Source organism: Talpa europaea (genome assembly GCF_964194135.1).
Source record: "Talpa europaea genome assembly, chromosome: 1".
NCBI classification, from domain to species: Eukaryota; Metazoa; Chordata; class Mammalia; order Eulipotyphla; family Talpidae; genus Talpa; species Talpa europaea.
Genome location: NC_140073.1, coordinates 146523086 through 146540022, shown reverse-complemented (window position 1 = coordinate 146540022; position 16937 = coordinate 146523086). Strand labels below are relative to the sequence as shown.

General features: G+C 42.0%; 1 protein-coding gene across 1 annotated transcript in view; it reads left to right on the top strand.

Moving 5' to 3' along the window:
- EPHA4 (EPH receptor A4) overlaps positions 1-16937 on the top strand; it is a gene marked incomplete at both ends in the record, with an annotated part of 141904 nt that overhangs the window by 77166 nt on the left and 47801 nt on the right. The window contains one exon of the mRNA XM_084250467.1: positions 7714-8052. Within this exon, the coding sequence (XP_084106593.1) occupies positions 7714-8052 (339 nt within the window). The remainder of the gene's footprint in view (positions 1-7713; positions 8053-16937) is intronic.

The following is a 16937-nucleotide window of genomic DNA, read 5'->3' as shown; positions in this document are numbered from 1 at the left end:
CTCATAGTTGACTCTTGTTCTACATGCTAACTACAGCTCAGAAAAAAAATGAACTGAGGGAAGAGTCCTATTGCCTAGAAATAATTGTCCCACCCTTACCCTTGATAACGAAAGAACAAACATTCAACAGAAATCCTTAGTTGCCCTCTCATGTGGAAGGCAAGAACCAGGCAGAGAAGAAACTCTTAACAGAACAAGAACACCCTTCAGGAAGCCAAGGCAGTCACCTTCAGCATGGACAGGGAAGCTCTGAGAAGTGTAACTCTGGGGAGATCAGAGAAAATTGGGAACTTTCCAGATGGTTCCATAAAGAATTAGTAGTTTGGTTTTATTTTTTTCTCCTAATAGTATGTATATATGTGACAGGGGTCATCTTCACCTTGCAGTCATGATTTCTGATTGGTACTTTGAACATGTCTCTATGAATTTGGGTGAGCTGCTTAACTTTTCTTAGTTTTTGGTCATCAGATTGCTGCAGGTAATAAATGCTTTTCTGACAGGTTTTTAGTATGGGGATTAAATAAGATAAAGAGTGAAAAAGTTCCGTGTAAGCATGTCCATGAATTCATAGCCTAGCTAATTCTAAAGCAAAATTCTCATGATTTTATATATATATATATATATATATATATACACACATATACATAAAACACACATATACACATACATACATATGGTCTAAGCAAAATAATAGAAAAATAATAGAAAGGAGAAAGACAAAATACCAGATGATTTCATTCACATGTGGAATATAAAGAAACAAAACAAAGGAACAGGCGAAACTAAACCCAAAGCAACCCTGGAATTCTGACTGCAGAAGGAGGCTCCAGAGAGGGAGGGAGGGGAGTGGGGAGCAAGTGTGGAGGGGCCTTGATGGACGAGGTGAGGGATGATGGCTCCTTGGGTGATGGTGTGGTATGATTATACACATCTGAAGAGGTGTGAACCTATATGCCCCTATGTCATCTACAGTTGTAAAGCATGTGACCTCAATATAAAGTAATATAATTTGAAGAAAATACTACTTTTCTCAGTCTTTCAGTGGTGGCTTCTTCCTGGATAATGGGGCATTGGCTTTATAAAGTAATTCAGTCACACATTGGCTATCTTAAAGGAACCAAAACCCCAGTTAATCCCGTAAAGAAAAGACAAAAGAGAATAAACCAGAAAACTAGACAGTAGCAGAATTCAAGCAGGGAGTTACCTGTACAGGGAGCCAAGAATTTTTCATGATAAACGATTGGTCCATCTAGAGGCTTCTGTTTTTTAGTAATGGGCAGTTCTGCTTTGGCTCCATTCATTGTTAAAACTTACATAGACTTCCTTGATAAAAGGTTATGTGCTGTCCATATATCTGGGAATAGGTGTCCCCGAGCAGCAGTCTTTATGTAAACTAATCCCCAGCAGGGAGGCTGAGAGAAAGCAATTAGTGGTAGCAACATATACAACTGTCAGGGGGATGCATGGGCTTTCCTTCAGTCAAAACTTACACACCCTAACTGTTTACTCTGCCTTCTAACCTGTCTTTCAGCTGGAGAGAGATTAACGGAGGCTTATGTGAAGGGTCGGAGGGTTGATCGGCTAAGGCACTGAAGTATTATTGACAGTCCGAAAGTTGTACATGATTAATGAAGCCTTATGAGATGGAACTTGAGACCCACGGTGTCTTGTGCGGGTTGCCTTGCCATTTTAGCAAGGTGACAGCGGTGCTTAAAGAAATTGATCACTTAAGAGTTACGTTTCTACCCTTGCTCCTGGGGATTGCTTCTTTCCACATTCGGAATTCATTTCATAGCGCAGACATTGAATTTGAAAATGGTGATTAAAAATCGGTTAAGTCTTAAAAGTCTGTGATAACTCTGAAACCGCTCTCTATAACAGCCCAGCTATTTTGGTTTCCCATCAACAATCTCCCAGCCTTAGTGCCAGACTTGAATTTTTTTTTAGTCTTTTACCATGTGATTGCCTTTAAGGGGGGGTCAGCTTTGGACATGTGCACAGCGCTGTGGCAGTGATGCTTCTAAGCCTGGGCTGGACCATGTTTGGGAAGGATTGTAATGGACTTATTCAGGGACTTAGTGAATGTGGACTTTGACTTATTCAAAGTTTAGTCTCAGAAACCAGGACAGAGAGGATTCCTGTTCCTGTGCATCTTCTGTCCTATTGGGAATATAAATAATAATCAAGATAAGTTACAACCCACATTAGAAGCACAAAATAAAGGACTAGGTGATAGGATAACTCTAAGTGGGGGAGGTTGCACTTGCTTGAGTAGTCAGGAATGAGGAGGTGAGATCGAAGGGATAAGGAAGAGACATTGAAAGAGAAGAGGGAGAAAATTCTAGCCAGAGCTCCCTGGTCTTCAGTTACATTGTCAGTTTTGCTAACATGTAAGTTTTAAACAATTCAAGTTTTAGTACTTGAATTCCAGTTGCTAGGAGAAATATGGGTGCTTTGATGGGGGGAGAGCTACGATGACCTCACCTAAGAGGAGAAAACCTGTACTGTCAAAATATTTAAAAAGATATAAAAATGTTAATTCATTAATTAAAAAAAAGAAATAGATGTTTCATGTTTATGGGGCACATTATACCATGTGTTCATATGGATTTAAACCCTTTTGCAGAACAAAACCCACTTGCAAATCCAGTTTGCAAATTTCATCAGCAGCTGGTGACCATCTTTTGTTTAAGTCCCAGTGCCTTCCTATAAGAACATGACATGTTCTCTTCAGGCTTGAGGGGAGGGGTGGGTCCATGGAATGGTTTTTAGTAAATTCTTCCTTCACATTGGAGGTTCTTAGGATGTCAGTTCACTGTTGGCTGACGCTTTTTGAATGACATTATTAAGACTCATACAAAGTCCTGTGAAAACGTAAACATCAGGTTGTCCTAAATGAGGCAACTATTAAATCCCCATATAAGACAAGCATGTACTGTAAACTACTCAGGAATTAGGTTTTAATCTCTACATGGAAGGGAAGAATTAAGAATTGTGAAGTTACTGGAATTTCCTTTAATGCTTCCATGGCCCTTCTTCAATGCCACATTTACTTAATTTCTCCTAGATAGTGATAGTGTATGGTTCATTTCTGCACACATGTCTTTTCCCACTGGAGAACACATGAGAGGTTAAGGAAGATCAAGATTCCTTTTATGATATTACATGATATGATATTTTATGATATGATGTGATATGATCGTCCTTTGCTTCACTTGTAATTTGGCTATAGTTTCTTTGGGACTTCATGCTGTCAAACTCCTGTCAACTGAATGCAAGTTGACATTCCACTAGAAAATAATAATTACCCATTATTCGCACCTTTCACCGGTACCTGCTGTGCAATACAGAAAGTATTTCACACCAGTGAAGCGAATGGATGTTCATTAAATTTATCCACAGCAGCAAGAAATTCAGTGCCCATTTCACTATAGCAATGAGAACTCAGGAAATAGGCCCTAATATTTCATACATTTTATTCCTTCTTTGTCAATGAAGGTAACTAGAGCACTAGATGCCAAAGTTATCTGGGCTTTTGTAAATGGTAAATGTGTAAATCAGGGCACCTTGGACCAAGGTCAGTTCAGGGAGAACTAGAAGTCCCTAGAATTAGGTTAAAAAATTAATGAGAAATTTGGTGATCACCTTTCTGCTAAGGGTGGTTGTTACACCCATCAAATTACCAGCCTGCAGCAGCAGGACTGGTAAACTCTGACCTGAGGCCAAATTCTGTTACCAACTATTCTTGCAAAAAATTTTTTCTTGGAGCACAGCCACACCCAATTGTTTCACTATTGTCTTTGGCTGTTTTGAGACACAGTGCAGAATTGCAACAGACACCAAATGATCCATAACATCTAAGATATTTGACTATGGGGTCTTTCACAGAGAAATATTTGTTGCATGCTGCTCTTAAGGGTTCATAAATTAAATATTGCATTTGACTTTCAGTTCTGGTAGTGTCACTTTAAGATAGTTTAATACGCAGACCCTTTATTGGATGCATAGAATCCAGTGGACTTATATATTACTTTCAAGAGGGTTTTACAAATAAAACCAAAATATGAAAAGGAAGGACATTTGTTTTTGTTTAAATATCCTTTGTGTTTGATGGATTTATATTTAACACTGTCTTAATTTTGATATCAAGTTAAAAGGAAAAGTGTAATTAAAAACTAATTTTTTAATATTAAGACGTGCATAAGGACCACAAGGAAAATGTCAACCAACACTTTGAAAATGTTAAAAATTAACTTTCTGCAGAGATAAGGTTTTCCATAGCCTCATGCTTGAATCAATCAGCATATGAAGTCAAAATGGGAAAAGCAATCATAATCAATCCCAAATAACAAAATTTTAAGTGATAGGCCCCCATTTTACAATCTCCAGCCATACTGGCTGGTTATGAAACTGTAAAAACCAGAAAGAGCAGAGCATGTGCCCTTATAGCCTCTGATGCTCACATAACACACATTTTGCTTCCATTACTCTCTCCTTTCTCATTTGCATCCCTGTCCCTTCCTTCTCTCACCCAGAGACGTTTCAAAATGAATCAGAAATTTTCCCCCCTCTGCTGTTCCCACCTAGAGCCAGTTGCAAATATTAGACACTCAATAATTATTTGAATAGAGAATAATTATTTGGATAGTCCTCCCTACACCCCACTCTTTCTAAAGCATTTTCTAAAAAAAGATATATTTTTATTTATTTATGCCTACAAGAGCTGGGGTGTAGGCCAGAGGGGCGGGGAGTGAGAGGATTCACTAGAGACAGAGTGGGGAGCAGAGCAGGCAGATCTACTGAAACACACTGCTGAGGGGAGCAGTGGGTGAGGCAGGAGAGGTCTGCTGCACCATGTGGGTAGCTCCCTGACTGGGGATCAAACTCATGCTGCAGTGCCATGGATAGCTTTATAGCAACACTTGCTTATTGTGGCAGCAAAACAGTATAATCCACCCAACCATTGATGGAGGCAGCATTGAACTTGGACTTACCTGTTCCTCTGCCTTCCCTTTTGACTACCCCAGGGTCTTCACAGGACTCACCTAGATGACCATGTGTTTTCATGCCAACTCTTCATTGTGAAATTCTGCAGCCTTTTTGTATTTTTTTTTTTCACGTGGCAGTGTTATATCTTGAGTCCAGTGACCATTTAGTTTTCTGCTCCATTTCTTCTCTGTTTAGACACTGCCATGCCCAGTCCTACATACTAATTACTGACTTTTTGCTTCTGCAAGCTCTTGATTCATTGTGTTGCATTTTCCCATGTGAAAATGGACTAGGAACCTTGGCAAGGAGGTTAATGGATTTAAGAGTTACTCTTATTTAACCCCAGAAGTCACAGCGAAGTAAGAACCAGGACTGGTCCATTGTGTAAACAAGTGGTTGTCGTTCGGCTTCAGCTGTGGACTCGTAACGGTGGCAAAAGTCTATAGAATTCCAACGGGATTGAAGATACACCCCCTTTTCCTATCTTTATGTCTTGAACTTTGAAACTACTGATTTGTTGCTACTATGCACCTTTCATGCAGGCGTGGAAATAACTCCAGAGGGGAGTCCATAGTCTGGATTTCAGTCAGATTCTGTCACTAGGTTGCATGAAATTTTATCAAATCCACTTTCTGGGTCTCAATTTCCTCATCTTTAAAATGAGGATATTTGACTAAGTGATCTAAATCATCTTATCTGCTCTAGGATTCTGTGATTTTAAATAACTACTCTTTTATTCAAAATCAACTTATTTCACCCCATTGTCATCTCTCTGGGATAAGGACTATGAACACAAATGTGATATCTACACAGGAGAAGCATTCATGCTTCCTTTCTGAGGCTGTTTTGAGGGAATCTTACCTTCAAGGCAAATTTTATAGCATATTTCTTCCTTTAAAATTAATGCAATGAAGAGCACATCTTAATACTAAGAGACTTGTTGGTAATTAGTCATGGGGGCAAATAAGGAGGCCCTGCTTAACCTCCTCAAATAAAGTCTTCAATTCAGTTGCATAAAAAGAAGAGGCAAGTGAAATTACCCTTAGTCATTGTGACCACCAAGATCCTTTGGTCTTTCGCCATAGGAGTTGTGATAAACATTGAATATGACTCCTCTGTAGGTTACTCTTTCCAAGTCTCTCTCGACTTTGGAGCAGTACATCATTCTGATTGACTAACTAGCGCCTCTCCCAAGTGCATGCAGGCATCCAGTTAACTTCCTTTTCTTGAGGCTCATGAGCAAATTTCCTTCAAAGTCATCATTACAAAAAAAAAAAAAAAACACAAAATAGATGTAGAATAGATACAATGAGCAAGAAACCTCAAAAATTTCATTAAAACTTCTCTTCTTTTAAGATTTATTTTTATTTCTTTATGCATACAAGAATTGGGGTGCAGGCAGAGGTTTTGGGGGGTGAGAGGATTCACCAGAGACAGAGTGGGGAGCAGAACAGGCAGATCTGCTGAAATACACTGCTGAGGGGAGCAGCAGGGGAGACAGGAGAGGTCTGCTGCACCATGTGGGTCAGCTCCCTGGCCGGGCAGCAAACTCATGCCACAGTGGCTGGCGCTAGCTTGATAGCTCTAAGACTTTAAAACCTGTGCTACCAGGGAGGCCCAACTTGTCTCTTTTATTGTAAGACAAAGTGGGAAAGAGGAAGGAAAAGAGAACTTTCCCACTGTCACATTGAGTAAATATTTCCCATTAGAGAGTGCCGGATGTCCTTGAAACCTTCGGAGCCAACTCAGAACAGGAAAATTCCTTCCCTTTCCTACCACCCTGAGCCTTTTCCTGGAAGGCAGTCTGGGCCACAGTTCTTGGTTCATCAACGCTAGTCATCTGCAGCAAGAAGCAAGTGAGGGTCCATTATGGCTCTTATTCATCAGGGTTGTCATTATTAATAATCATTAGTAATGCTTCATCAGCTATTTATTAATAACTAGGTTTTAGTATTATTTTTTAAACCAACTACTCTGTTGTTCTCAATCATTTGTTCTGTTTTGCAATCCCCGCCACCACCATGTATGTTTCAGAAGCTCAGGTGTCAGTGGGAATGAACTTCTTTGCAAGGGCTCATCAGCCACCATCAGCCAAAGGGCAGGCGAGGGGCCCGGGAGCCTTGTTCTAGTTCTGCTCAGCGTTGAGATCTCCCAACTGTCTTCTCCCCTCCTGTCTGCAACCAGGTTAAACCAGTTCCTATTTAATTGCCCACAAACAAATTAACCCTCAACTGCCATGCTGAACTGAAGAGGCGTAGCTATACAATTCAGTTAATTTTATTCCATATTGATGACATGGTATACTTAGGAGTCATCATTTATTTTTAAAAGTGGTGCCTAACTGTTAATTTGCCAGAGTCCCACAACAGCCCTGGGAACTAGAATCACATTCAAGTACCCATTTTTTCGAGATAGTAAGATGGAAACTAGATAAGTTATATTTTCCTGCCACTTCAGAGAGAAAGCCTGGACTCGGGGCCCATTTGTGGAGATTTCACATCACAGCGTTTGTTTGCAGAGCAGAGAGGATGACACTTTTCCCAGCTTCTATCTCATTGTCCTTTCAAGAGATCTTTCTGATACCGTGTTTTGCTTTGTGCTTTCTTCGCCAAGTGGGTCCACCTGACCTCCCAAAGCTTCAGAGACAAACGCATGCTCAGAGAGCCCAAGGGGTTGGTGTCCGTTCTCGGTGTGAAAATATTGTTGTTGCTTTTCTGTTTCCAGGCCCACCCTCCGCTCCCCTCAACTTGATTTCAAATGTCAACGAGACATCGGTGAACTTGGAGTGGAGCAGTCCTCAGAACACAGGTGGCCGCCAGGACATTTCCTACAACGTGGTTTGCAAGAAGTGTGGAGCTGGGGATTCCAGCAAGTGCCGGCCCTGTGGAAGCGGCGTCCACTACACCCCACAGCAGAATGGCCTGAAGTCCACCAAGGTCTCCATCACTGACCTCCTCGCTCATACCAACTACACTTTTGAAATCTGGGCAGTGAATGGAGTGTCCAAGTATAACCCGAGCCCGGACCAGTCTGTGTCTGTCACCGTGACGACCAACCAAGCAGGTAGGAATCTGATCCACTTTATTGTATGGTCTAAGGGTGGGGAGGAGGGGCTTAAGTTGCTACCCCTGAATGATATTAACGTTCTACAACCAAAGTAGAACTTTTGGGATCTAATTATAAACCCGTGAGTTGTGTTATAATACAGAAGATACTTAGAAGGACATTTATTCATTCAGCAAGTATTTTTTTGCACACTGCATATGGCACGTCCTTGTGCTAAGTTGTGGAAATGAAATGAGGACCAAGACAGGGCTAGGCTGGAGTCTTGTGAGCTGGGTCACTCACGCTGGGCTCTTGCTGGGGATCCCTGCCACCATTTACCACAAGTTGCATTGTGGGACATTTGCACATTTATAGATCATTTAGGATAATGAACTAAATCTTTACTATTACAGAGGGTTATACTGGTCTTAGCTATTTTTTTCCAACAGAAGTATTAGCAGCTACAGCTTTGATGTTGTTATATTAATTTTAAAATTTAGAAAGTAATCGACATGGATCTGTGTCATCACCATGTGAACAGTGGCTGGGTCCCATGGACAGCTTTTATCTGTGTGGTTGACACAGTTTTCTTCTAAACACATAGTAGTTTTGCAACCACTTTCATAATTGAATCCATAATTGACATGTGGGAGAGAGAGCTAATTTACCTCATTTCCTATACCATTTTTCTCTTCTCAGGCAGGCTAGGAAATCATTTTCTGTTCAAGATGTGTTTCTGCTGAGTTTATGCGTAACTGTTAGGAAGACTTAACTACCTGCTTTTTACTGTCAAAACACTGGCAAGGATGTGAAACAATGGTACTTCAATAACAATAAGTAAATTAAAAAATAATAATAAAATACAGATTCTGGATCTGTGGAGTCTGACTTTTTGAGCTCTGTGTCTGGATCTGACTCAGTCTCGTTCTTTGCAGAAAGCTTCCACGTTTACTCTTGCTAATTTTCAATCTGAGATTTTTGTCACAGTTTTCACATTGCAGACTCCCTCTTATTTATTTCTGGAGAGTAAAAGAGGAGCAGAACAAAAGCACTGTAGCTCTTAAGAACAACAAACTTCACCGGAAAAGAATTATAAGTTGCCAGCAATCCTATCACCTCTTCCTGCACTTTTCTCTTAAATGAATGTTTCAGTAAGTGCACTCAATAGTTAAGAAAAATATATCTGTACTAATTGATCCTACAGTGAAAAGTATTCCAGTGTCCTGATCCAAAGCTCATTATTTTTTTCACTTTCCCCTGAACTTTATTGAATAAATAAAAAAGGTGAGACTTGGTGGAGATCTTGACCTGGAGCTAGAAAGGCAAATCTTACCAGAATGGAGCTTCAATCACACAAATGTGGCCCATCTTTTAAAACTTGTGGTGTAAATAGATCATTTGTTTATTCTTGTGTCTTGTAATTGTCTTGTAATTGTGTACTTTCTGGTTGTGTACGCCATTGGTGGTGATTGGCTGTATTTTTTGACAAAAACTAAGATGATTTAGTAGGTTGTTTTTTTTTTATGGTAAGTTTTTATTTTTTTTAAAGATTTGTTTATTCATGCATACAAGAACTGGGGTACAGGCCAGATGTGTGGGAGGGTGAGAGGATTCACCAGAGACAGAGTAGGGAACAGAACAGGCAGATCCACTGAAGCACATTGCTGAGGGGAGCAGCGGGCGAGACAGGAGATGTTTGCTGCGCCATGTGGGATTCTCCCCCGGCAGGCTGGGCTGCAGACAGCTTCACAGTGCTGCACTCAACTGCCTGCGCCACCAGGGGAGGCCCTGATTGAGTAGGTTTTGATAATATCACCTATAATCTGTGATTGGCAGCTTTTTAAAATTCTCTTCGAAAGAATGCAGTAAAAGTTTCAGAAAGAATGGGCACAAATCTTGGGGACCCCATTGGTGCTACCCGGTGTCCCTGAGTTAGGGAGACATCTTTGTACTCACTGGGGAACCTGGGTGGTAAGACTGTCAGCCACATGTTTGGTCTGATGTCACTTTTCAGTTATTCTTAAAACATGGCTACTTTGTGTTCTTAACTGCATTGAGGCTTCAGCTGTGCAAGGTGAAGTCATTCTCTATGGGAGTTTAGCTCCCAGCTATTTGGTCGGTAGATACCTATGACTCTCTGTATCCTTAAGGATTTGAGCCAAGGGGTTAGGTCAACCCCTACCAGGTCAGAAGGCACAAGGCATGCAAAGAAGACAGGCCAGAATCTCTCCAAGGGAAGAGAGTATGCAAATACAGTCTGGAGAGGGAGGGAAAAAGTCAATGTTTTATTAAAAACATGGGTGTAATTCTTGCAGATCTAGGAGAAAGGTGAACAGGGAATTCCTCTAAACATGAGGTTTTCTCTGCCATGGGGAGCAGCCATGCCAGGAGGTTTGCTGAATAGGACAAAATTCCAGCTTCTTATTTTAATTTTCATGAAGGGTAATGCTGGGAAGCTGTTCAAAATTAAAAATAAATCTTTCAATAAGGAGACCTCCTATGTGGCCAGCCAGAAAGCTTTCGCTTAGCAGAGTGGTATATGAGCACAGCATCGCCTCATTATCCTGCCACAATTTGGAGTTCACTAATTCAAAATCATTGGGATAGTTTATCTTTGATTAACAAACCCTTTCTTCATAGTAGTGCAAATTAATAATGTAGGCCAAAATTCTGGGTGAATGTAGCAACCATAAACTCTATCAAAGCTCCCCTAAGCATATTTACATATACACAATTATATTCTAATTGCAGTTGTTCCTATCATTTCATTAAATTAAATTCCTTTGGGACCTTTATAGGCAATGCTATCTCCCTCTATAAGGAATGCACAGAACAAATGAACGCTGGTATTTACTACCTGAAGAGCATGAATTCAGCCACTCTCCATTTTTACAGTGTTTTCATAGGGATCCTTCTCTCATCAGTAATGTATTTAACAACAAACAAACACACACAAAACCAAAAATTCCTGGTTTTATCATCACCACCTCTGAGTCGTCCACAGATGAGAACGCAGCTCCAGAAGGAGGAAATGACTCACCGAGTGGATATCAGCGCCAATGCTAGAAGCCAGGGACATGCCTGCATCCCCTTGGCTTCCTCCCTCCCAGAGGCCTCCAGAAGCTTAGCAGGGGGTGGAGGTTGAGCTGGGTTTTGATCATGCAGGTGTGGAATGAAGTCAAGACTGGTGTTCTCACAAGCATTGTTGAAACTATTCTGAGCGAAATCTTACTGTCCTTCGATGTCTTTTTTTTTTTGAAGATTTATTTATTTATGCATACAAGAACAGGGGTACAGGCCAGAGGTGTGAGGGGTCAGAGGGTTCACCAGAGACAGTGGGGAACAGGCAGACTGACTGAAATATACTGCTAACGGGAGCAGCGGGCAAGACAGGAGAGGTCTGCTGCACCATGTGGGTTGCTCCCTGGCCGGGGATCGAACTTGTGCTGCAGTGGCTGTAGTAAGCTTCATAGGTTGTGTCTTAACCCCTTGCGCCTCAAGGGAGGCCCAGTCCTGGGGTGTCTTAATGAGGCTAGTAACAACCTTTTTCCTTGAACACTCCTGAGTGCAAAACCACTGACACAAAGAAGAGGACAAAGGAGAAACCAGAATGTCAGGTTATTTCTCTGCAGCTGAGTGAAGGATGTGAATTTTATATGGATGGCCAAAAGGGCTGGTTCTAGTGACACTCCTGTGTCATCAGTGGCGCCCTGCTGGTTGACTGCAGGCTCCCTAAATTGAAAAGCCTGTGCTGATAAGTTTGCCCAAATGGATGGCCAGTGCAGATAGATGGGGGGGAGCAGAGAGGTGTGATCTGAGGACAAGTATGTCTCCCAAATTCTCTTCCTGAGATCAGCCACCCCCACCTCCCGTCTGCTGAGAGAGGTGAAAGAGGCAGGAAGAGTGTGAGGGTGGGGGCGCTGTAAGAAAACATCAAACCAGGAATATGGAACTTTTCCATACAGTTACCTTTTTTTAAAAAAATATTTATTTATGCATACACGAGCTGGGGTACAGGCCAGAGATGCAGGGGGTTCCCCACCAGAGACAGAGTGGGGAACAGAACAGGCAGACTGACCAAAGTACATTGCTGAGGGGAGCAGCAAGCGAAACAGGAGAGGTCTGCTGTGCCCTGTGGGTAGCTCCATGGCTAGCCAGGGATCGAACTGATGCTGCAGAGGCTGCGGATTGCTTAGTAGTGCGGTGCTTAACCCCTTGCGCCACCAGGGAGGCCCCTATAGTTACCTTTTGACATTGCATTCCAAAACGGGCAAAGAGACATTCATCTTGAAATCTCCTATTTCCCTTCCTCCACTCCCACCCTCCAGCGGCTTTCTGTCTTTTGTTTAGGAGGAGATGGTTTGATGTTTATGAAAAACGAGTAAACAGGCTCCCGGGTGATTTGGGTGGTTTATTTCCTAGACGGTTTTCCTTTGGTTTACTTTTACTGAAGTGGACCATCTCAGGCAAATGAGTCCAGGATGTGTCACTAGGAGAGAGAAACACTGTATGAATGAAACACGATTTTTCTGGTCAAGCAACAAAACTCTGAATATTTTTGCAAAAAGTACTTTGATGGCAGCCAGCAGTAGATCTTAATAGCACTGCCTTGGTTTTTACTTTGCACCCCTAGATCCCCACACCCATCTTCCAGCTATGGGGGTGAGCCCCACATTAAGTTGTTTTGTTTGCTTTAAATTATTGTAGACCCCTGAGCACGGTGATCTCTGCAAACCCCAAATGGTACCAGGGCAAATATAGCTCTTCTGGATTTTCCTTTTACATGTGATACAACTCTAGTGCCCTATGGACTAACATCTATAACACTTTTGAGTTTGGAGGAGTTCAAATATTTCATGGATGACATCATTATTTAAACCTAGCTAATCTCTAAGGTCTTTTATAATTCTGAAACTGTATGATTTCAGGAATAAGCCCTGGACAGTGATCAAGAAGAAGCAGGACTTATTTCCTGTGCTGTTCAGACCTGAGCTTCTGCTGAAGCCTTTTTTTAAAAAGGACTTGCCTTTTGAGCCCATGTCAGTGTCAATTTTTTCTGGGGAAAAAATGTTTTTGAAAAGCTTCAGCGGAATTATGAGAATGAATCTGAATCCTGTCTCTCCACCCTTACTACCCCCCACCCTATCGAAGCATTTAGTTTGGAGGGAATAACAGGAAGTTAGAGGCACCTTGAGTATCTTCGTTCCATGTCCCTCCCCATACACATGGCGATATCTGGAGGCATTTTTGGTGGTCACAGCTGGGCCAGTAAGAGTGCCGCAGTGTGTAGTTGACTGGCAAGGGACAGGGAGGCAGCTAAAACCCCCAGGAGTTGTCTGGATCAGAATGTTCTTTGCACCACGATTGAGGACCTCTACTCTAGTGATGTGTATGAAAAACAGATCTTGTGACTTCATAGCAATGCCCCATTTTCTAAAGTTTCCATGGCCCACCTGTCTTCAATTGATTCCACTTCTCCATGCTCGGAACATAACATTTCCAGCTCTGTTCTCAGAGGGCAGGCACTAAGAGAAGACCCCCCTAGGGCCCTGATGAAGAATCCTGTCCCAGTTGCCTTGCTCTCAGTGAGCTGGTGCTATCTGCTAGATCGGTCTTGTCCTCTCGGAAGCTTGGAGAAAATACCTCACCGACAGCAACGTGCCATTTCTTTACAATGTTGCTGTGCAGTTCCTTACAGATAGTCAATACCTGTTTGTTGATTAACACATTTATTTACAGTAGAAACAAATGAGTGAACTCTTTACCAACTAGTGATAAATTTAATAACATTAAAATAATGAGGAGAGAAAAGAAAATAACCTAGTACAAGAGGGTTTGTGTCTTATTACTCAACTGGGAAAGTTCCCGTTCTTTCTTTCTCTGCCATCTTTTAATTAGACATATTATGTTATTTGAGTGGGATAATGGAGAACAGTGGGAATTCTCATCCCCACTGGGTATAATTGCTACCTGTCTCCTAGACAATAAGAGGAAAGCTTCAGGGAGATGGTGGGGGATAGGGAAGACTCTCAGAGCCACTGAGTTAGGTAATGTCCTGTAGGCATGGTGGCGCCGGGTTTTATGGGGTCTGAAACTTAGACAATTTTTATGCTATTTGAAAATAAAAAACCTACAGAATTACAAATAGCAAATTAAGAACAGGGCTTAGGGGCCTCCCCTGGTGGCACAGCGGTTGAGCGCTGGGCTGAGAAGCTGCCCGCAGCCTCTGCAGCACCAGTTCAATCCCCGGCCACCGGCGAGGGTCCCACATGGTGCGCAGACCTCTCCTGCCGCCCGCTGCTCCCCTCAGCAGTGTATTTCAGTAAATCTGCCTGCTCCGCTATATCCTCTGGCTCCAGTGAATTCTCTCACCCTTCTGCGCTTCTGACTGTACCCAGTGCTTGTATAAATAAGTAAGTAAGTAAATAAACAAATAAATAAATAAATCTTTAAAAAAAAAAAGAAGAACAGAGCTTAGGAAAGGGCTCTGCAAACTTCTTTAACTTCAATCTATAAAATTCTGCCTTTGCCTAGATAGAAATGAATGCAGTTGTCAAGTAAGGAGACTAATGGGGTGCTTATGCCTAAGAGTAGAAAGAAACAGGAAGAAACTGAAGGCACTAGGATGTCTAGTTTGGCCTGACATGAAAGGTCTTGAAATCCAAGGTCATATAACAGTGGTTCTAGTCTATACTGATGAGTAAGGGGCAACCCTGGGCTGGGTCTGAGATGAGAGTCAAGCTCAAAGCAACAAGCAGAATCACTCCTTATGATTTTGAGACTCATGATGAGATATTAAACCCAAGATAGTGATGGCCAGGACCGAGATTTCTGTAACTTTGAAAATGAAGGAGAGAGAAAATCTGTTGGTCTTTTTGAGACACAAAAGTCTGACTTTTAGCTTTTAGTGCCCTGGAGCAAGGGTTGGCAAACTATGGCCTGAGGACCCAATCTTTTTTTTTTTTTTTATAGAGGCATGTTTTATTTATTTATTTATTTGTTTGTTTGTTTTGTTTATACATGCACTGGGTACAGTCAGAAGCACGGGAGGGCGAGAGAATTCACCAGAGCCAGAGCGGGGAGCAGAGCAGGCAGAAGGACCGAAGTACACTGCTGAGGGGAGCAGCGGGCGGCAGGAGAGGTCTGCACGCCATGTGGGACCCTCCTCTGGTGGCCGGAGAGCAGCCGGGGATCGAACCGGCGCCGCAGAGGCTGCGGGCAGCTTCGCAACCCAGCGCTCAACCGCTGCGCCACCAGGGAGGCCCCTGAGGACCCAATCTTGATCCCTCATGGGTTGTACATCCTTCTAGAAATGGTTTTTCTGTCTCTAAAGTGTTGAAAATAATCAAAAGAGAGTAATATTTTGTGACATGCGGAAATCATATAGAATTTCAGTGTCAATCAGTAAGTTTTCTTGGAACCGTCTCCCTTCTCTATTGTCAAAGACGGTTTTCACCAGACACAGTAGAGTCGAGTAGCTTCAAGGGAGTGAATGGTCCACAAACTGAACATATTAACCATCTGGCTCTTTACAAAGGTTGCCAATCTCCGCTGCTCTGGGGCACTAACTCAAGAAAGAGAACCAGTCAGAAAGAGGGCAGATATGGCATCGAAATGCTGGTATCATTTGTCTGGATCTGCCCCAGCTGGGGATGGGGGTGGATTAGCGTTTGGGTTACTCTCACATTTGAAACAATTTGGAGATATAGGCAAGGCGCCTCCTTTAATTTTAGAGATTTTTGACTATGACACAAAGTGTTCACAAAAATAAGTAAAATTGCAATCAACCTTGTCTGTCCTCTATCTCGACCTTTCCCCAGCATCACATGGGTTTAAGTGTAAAATGTAGACTGTGTTTGACTGTTCTGATGAAGCAAGTATTCTGGTTCTTTACAAAATCTGCATTTTTAAAAAAATATTGTGTGGTTCCAAGGTGCGGGCAGTCATTTTCTTTTTACATCATCATTTGCTCTGTGCTAGTACATTTTTATGTTGTCCAGGCTTAGAGATTTCCTCTTTGCCTTGGCTCTCAAGGAAATCATACCAGTTTTTCTTACTCCTAAGAAATTGAAAGGAAAACACATGATGAAGTCCGTGAAATCCATGTCAGAAATCTTTCCGAAGACTCATTTTAAATCCATTAAATGGGAAAGCAACTGCACTGAGAGGTCTTGCTGAGAGGTCCTTTGCACATCCTTAGTGGCGGGGATGCCACAGGGACCCTCTGCTGCGGGGCTGGGTGGACAGTCCCTTCCGCGCCTGGGTTGTTATCAGCCTGAATGAGCACACAATGAGCTTCAGAGGAGCCAGACTGGTTTTCTCATTAACAGCTCTGATCCAGCCACGGTTTAATTCATAACGCCAAGGAAATGTATATTTTTAAAACCTGCAGCACAATTTTTTTTTTGAAGTCTCTCGCTTCTCATGTATACTAAAAATAATTTCCTTTTTATGCAATATTGTTACCACCCCTACTATTATTAAGCACACTCCCTAATGATGATCCATAATTGAGGATAAAATAAACCAGCAGAGACAGGGCCCAGTCTCTTTGAGTCTGGCTCCAGGACCATAAATTTGTATTCAGGGCGGGTGCCCCCAGTCCTAGTGAGGAGAAAAATATAAAAGCCTTCCAAAAGAACCTACTAAATTATCCAACTTCAAGGTTGACTGAGCAGCAGAGACAAATAGAATGTCTATAGAGCCTAGTGGTAATTATTGCTTATAAGTAAAAATTGAGTTGCATTTTTTTTAAATGTGAATATTTCACTCTAAGAAAATGAAAGTTTTATTTATATACCCAGGACAGAGAACATGATTTTTCCTGACTTCATTCCCTTTTTTCCTGCATAAATAAGCAGATATGTTCATCTGTGAAAAGAGAAATCCATTCACCAGCATTC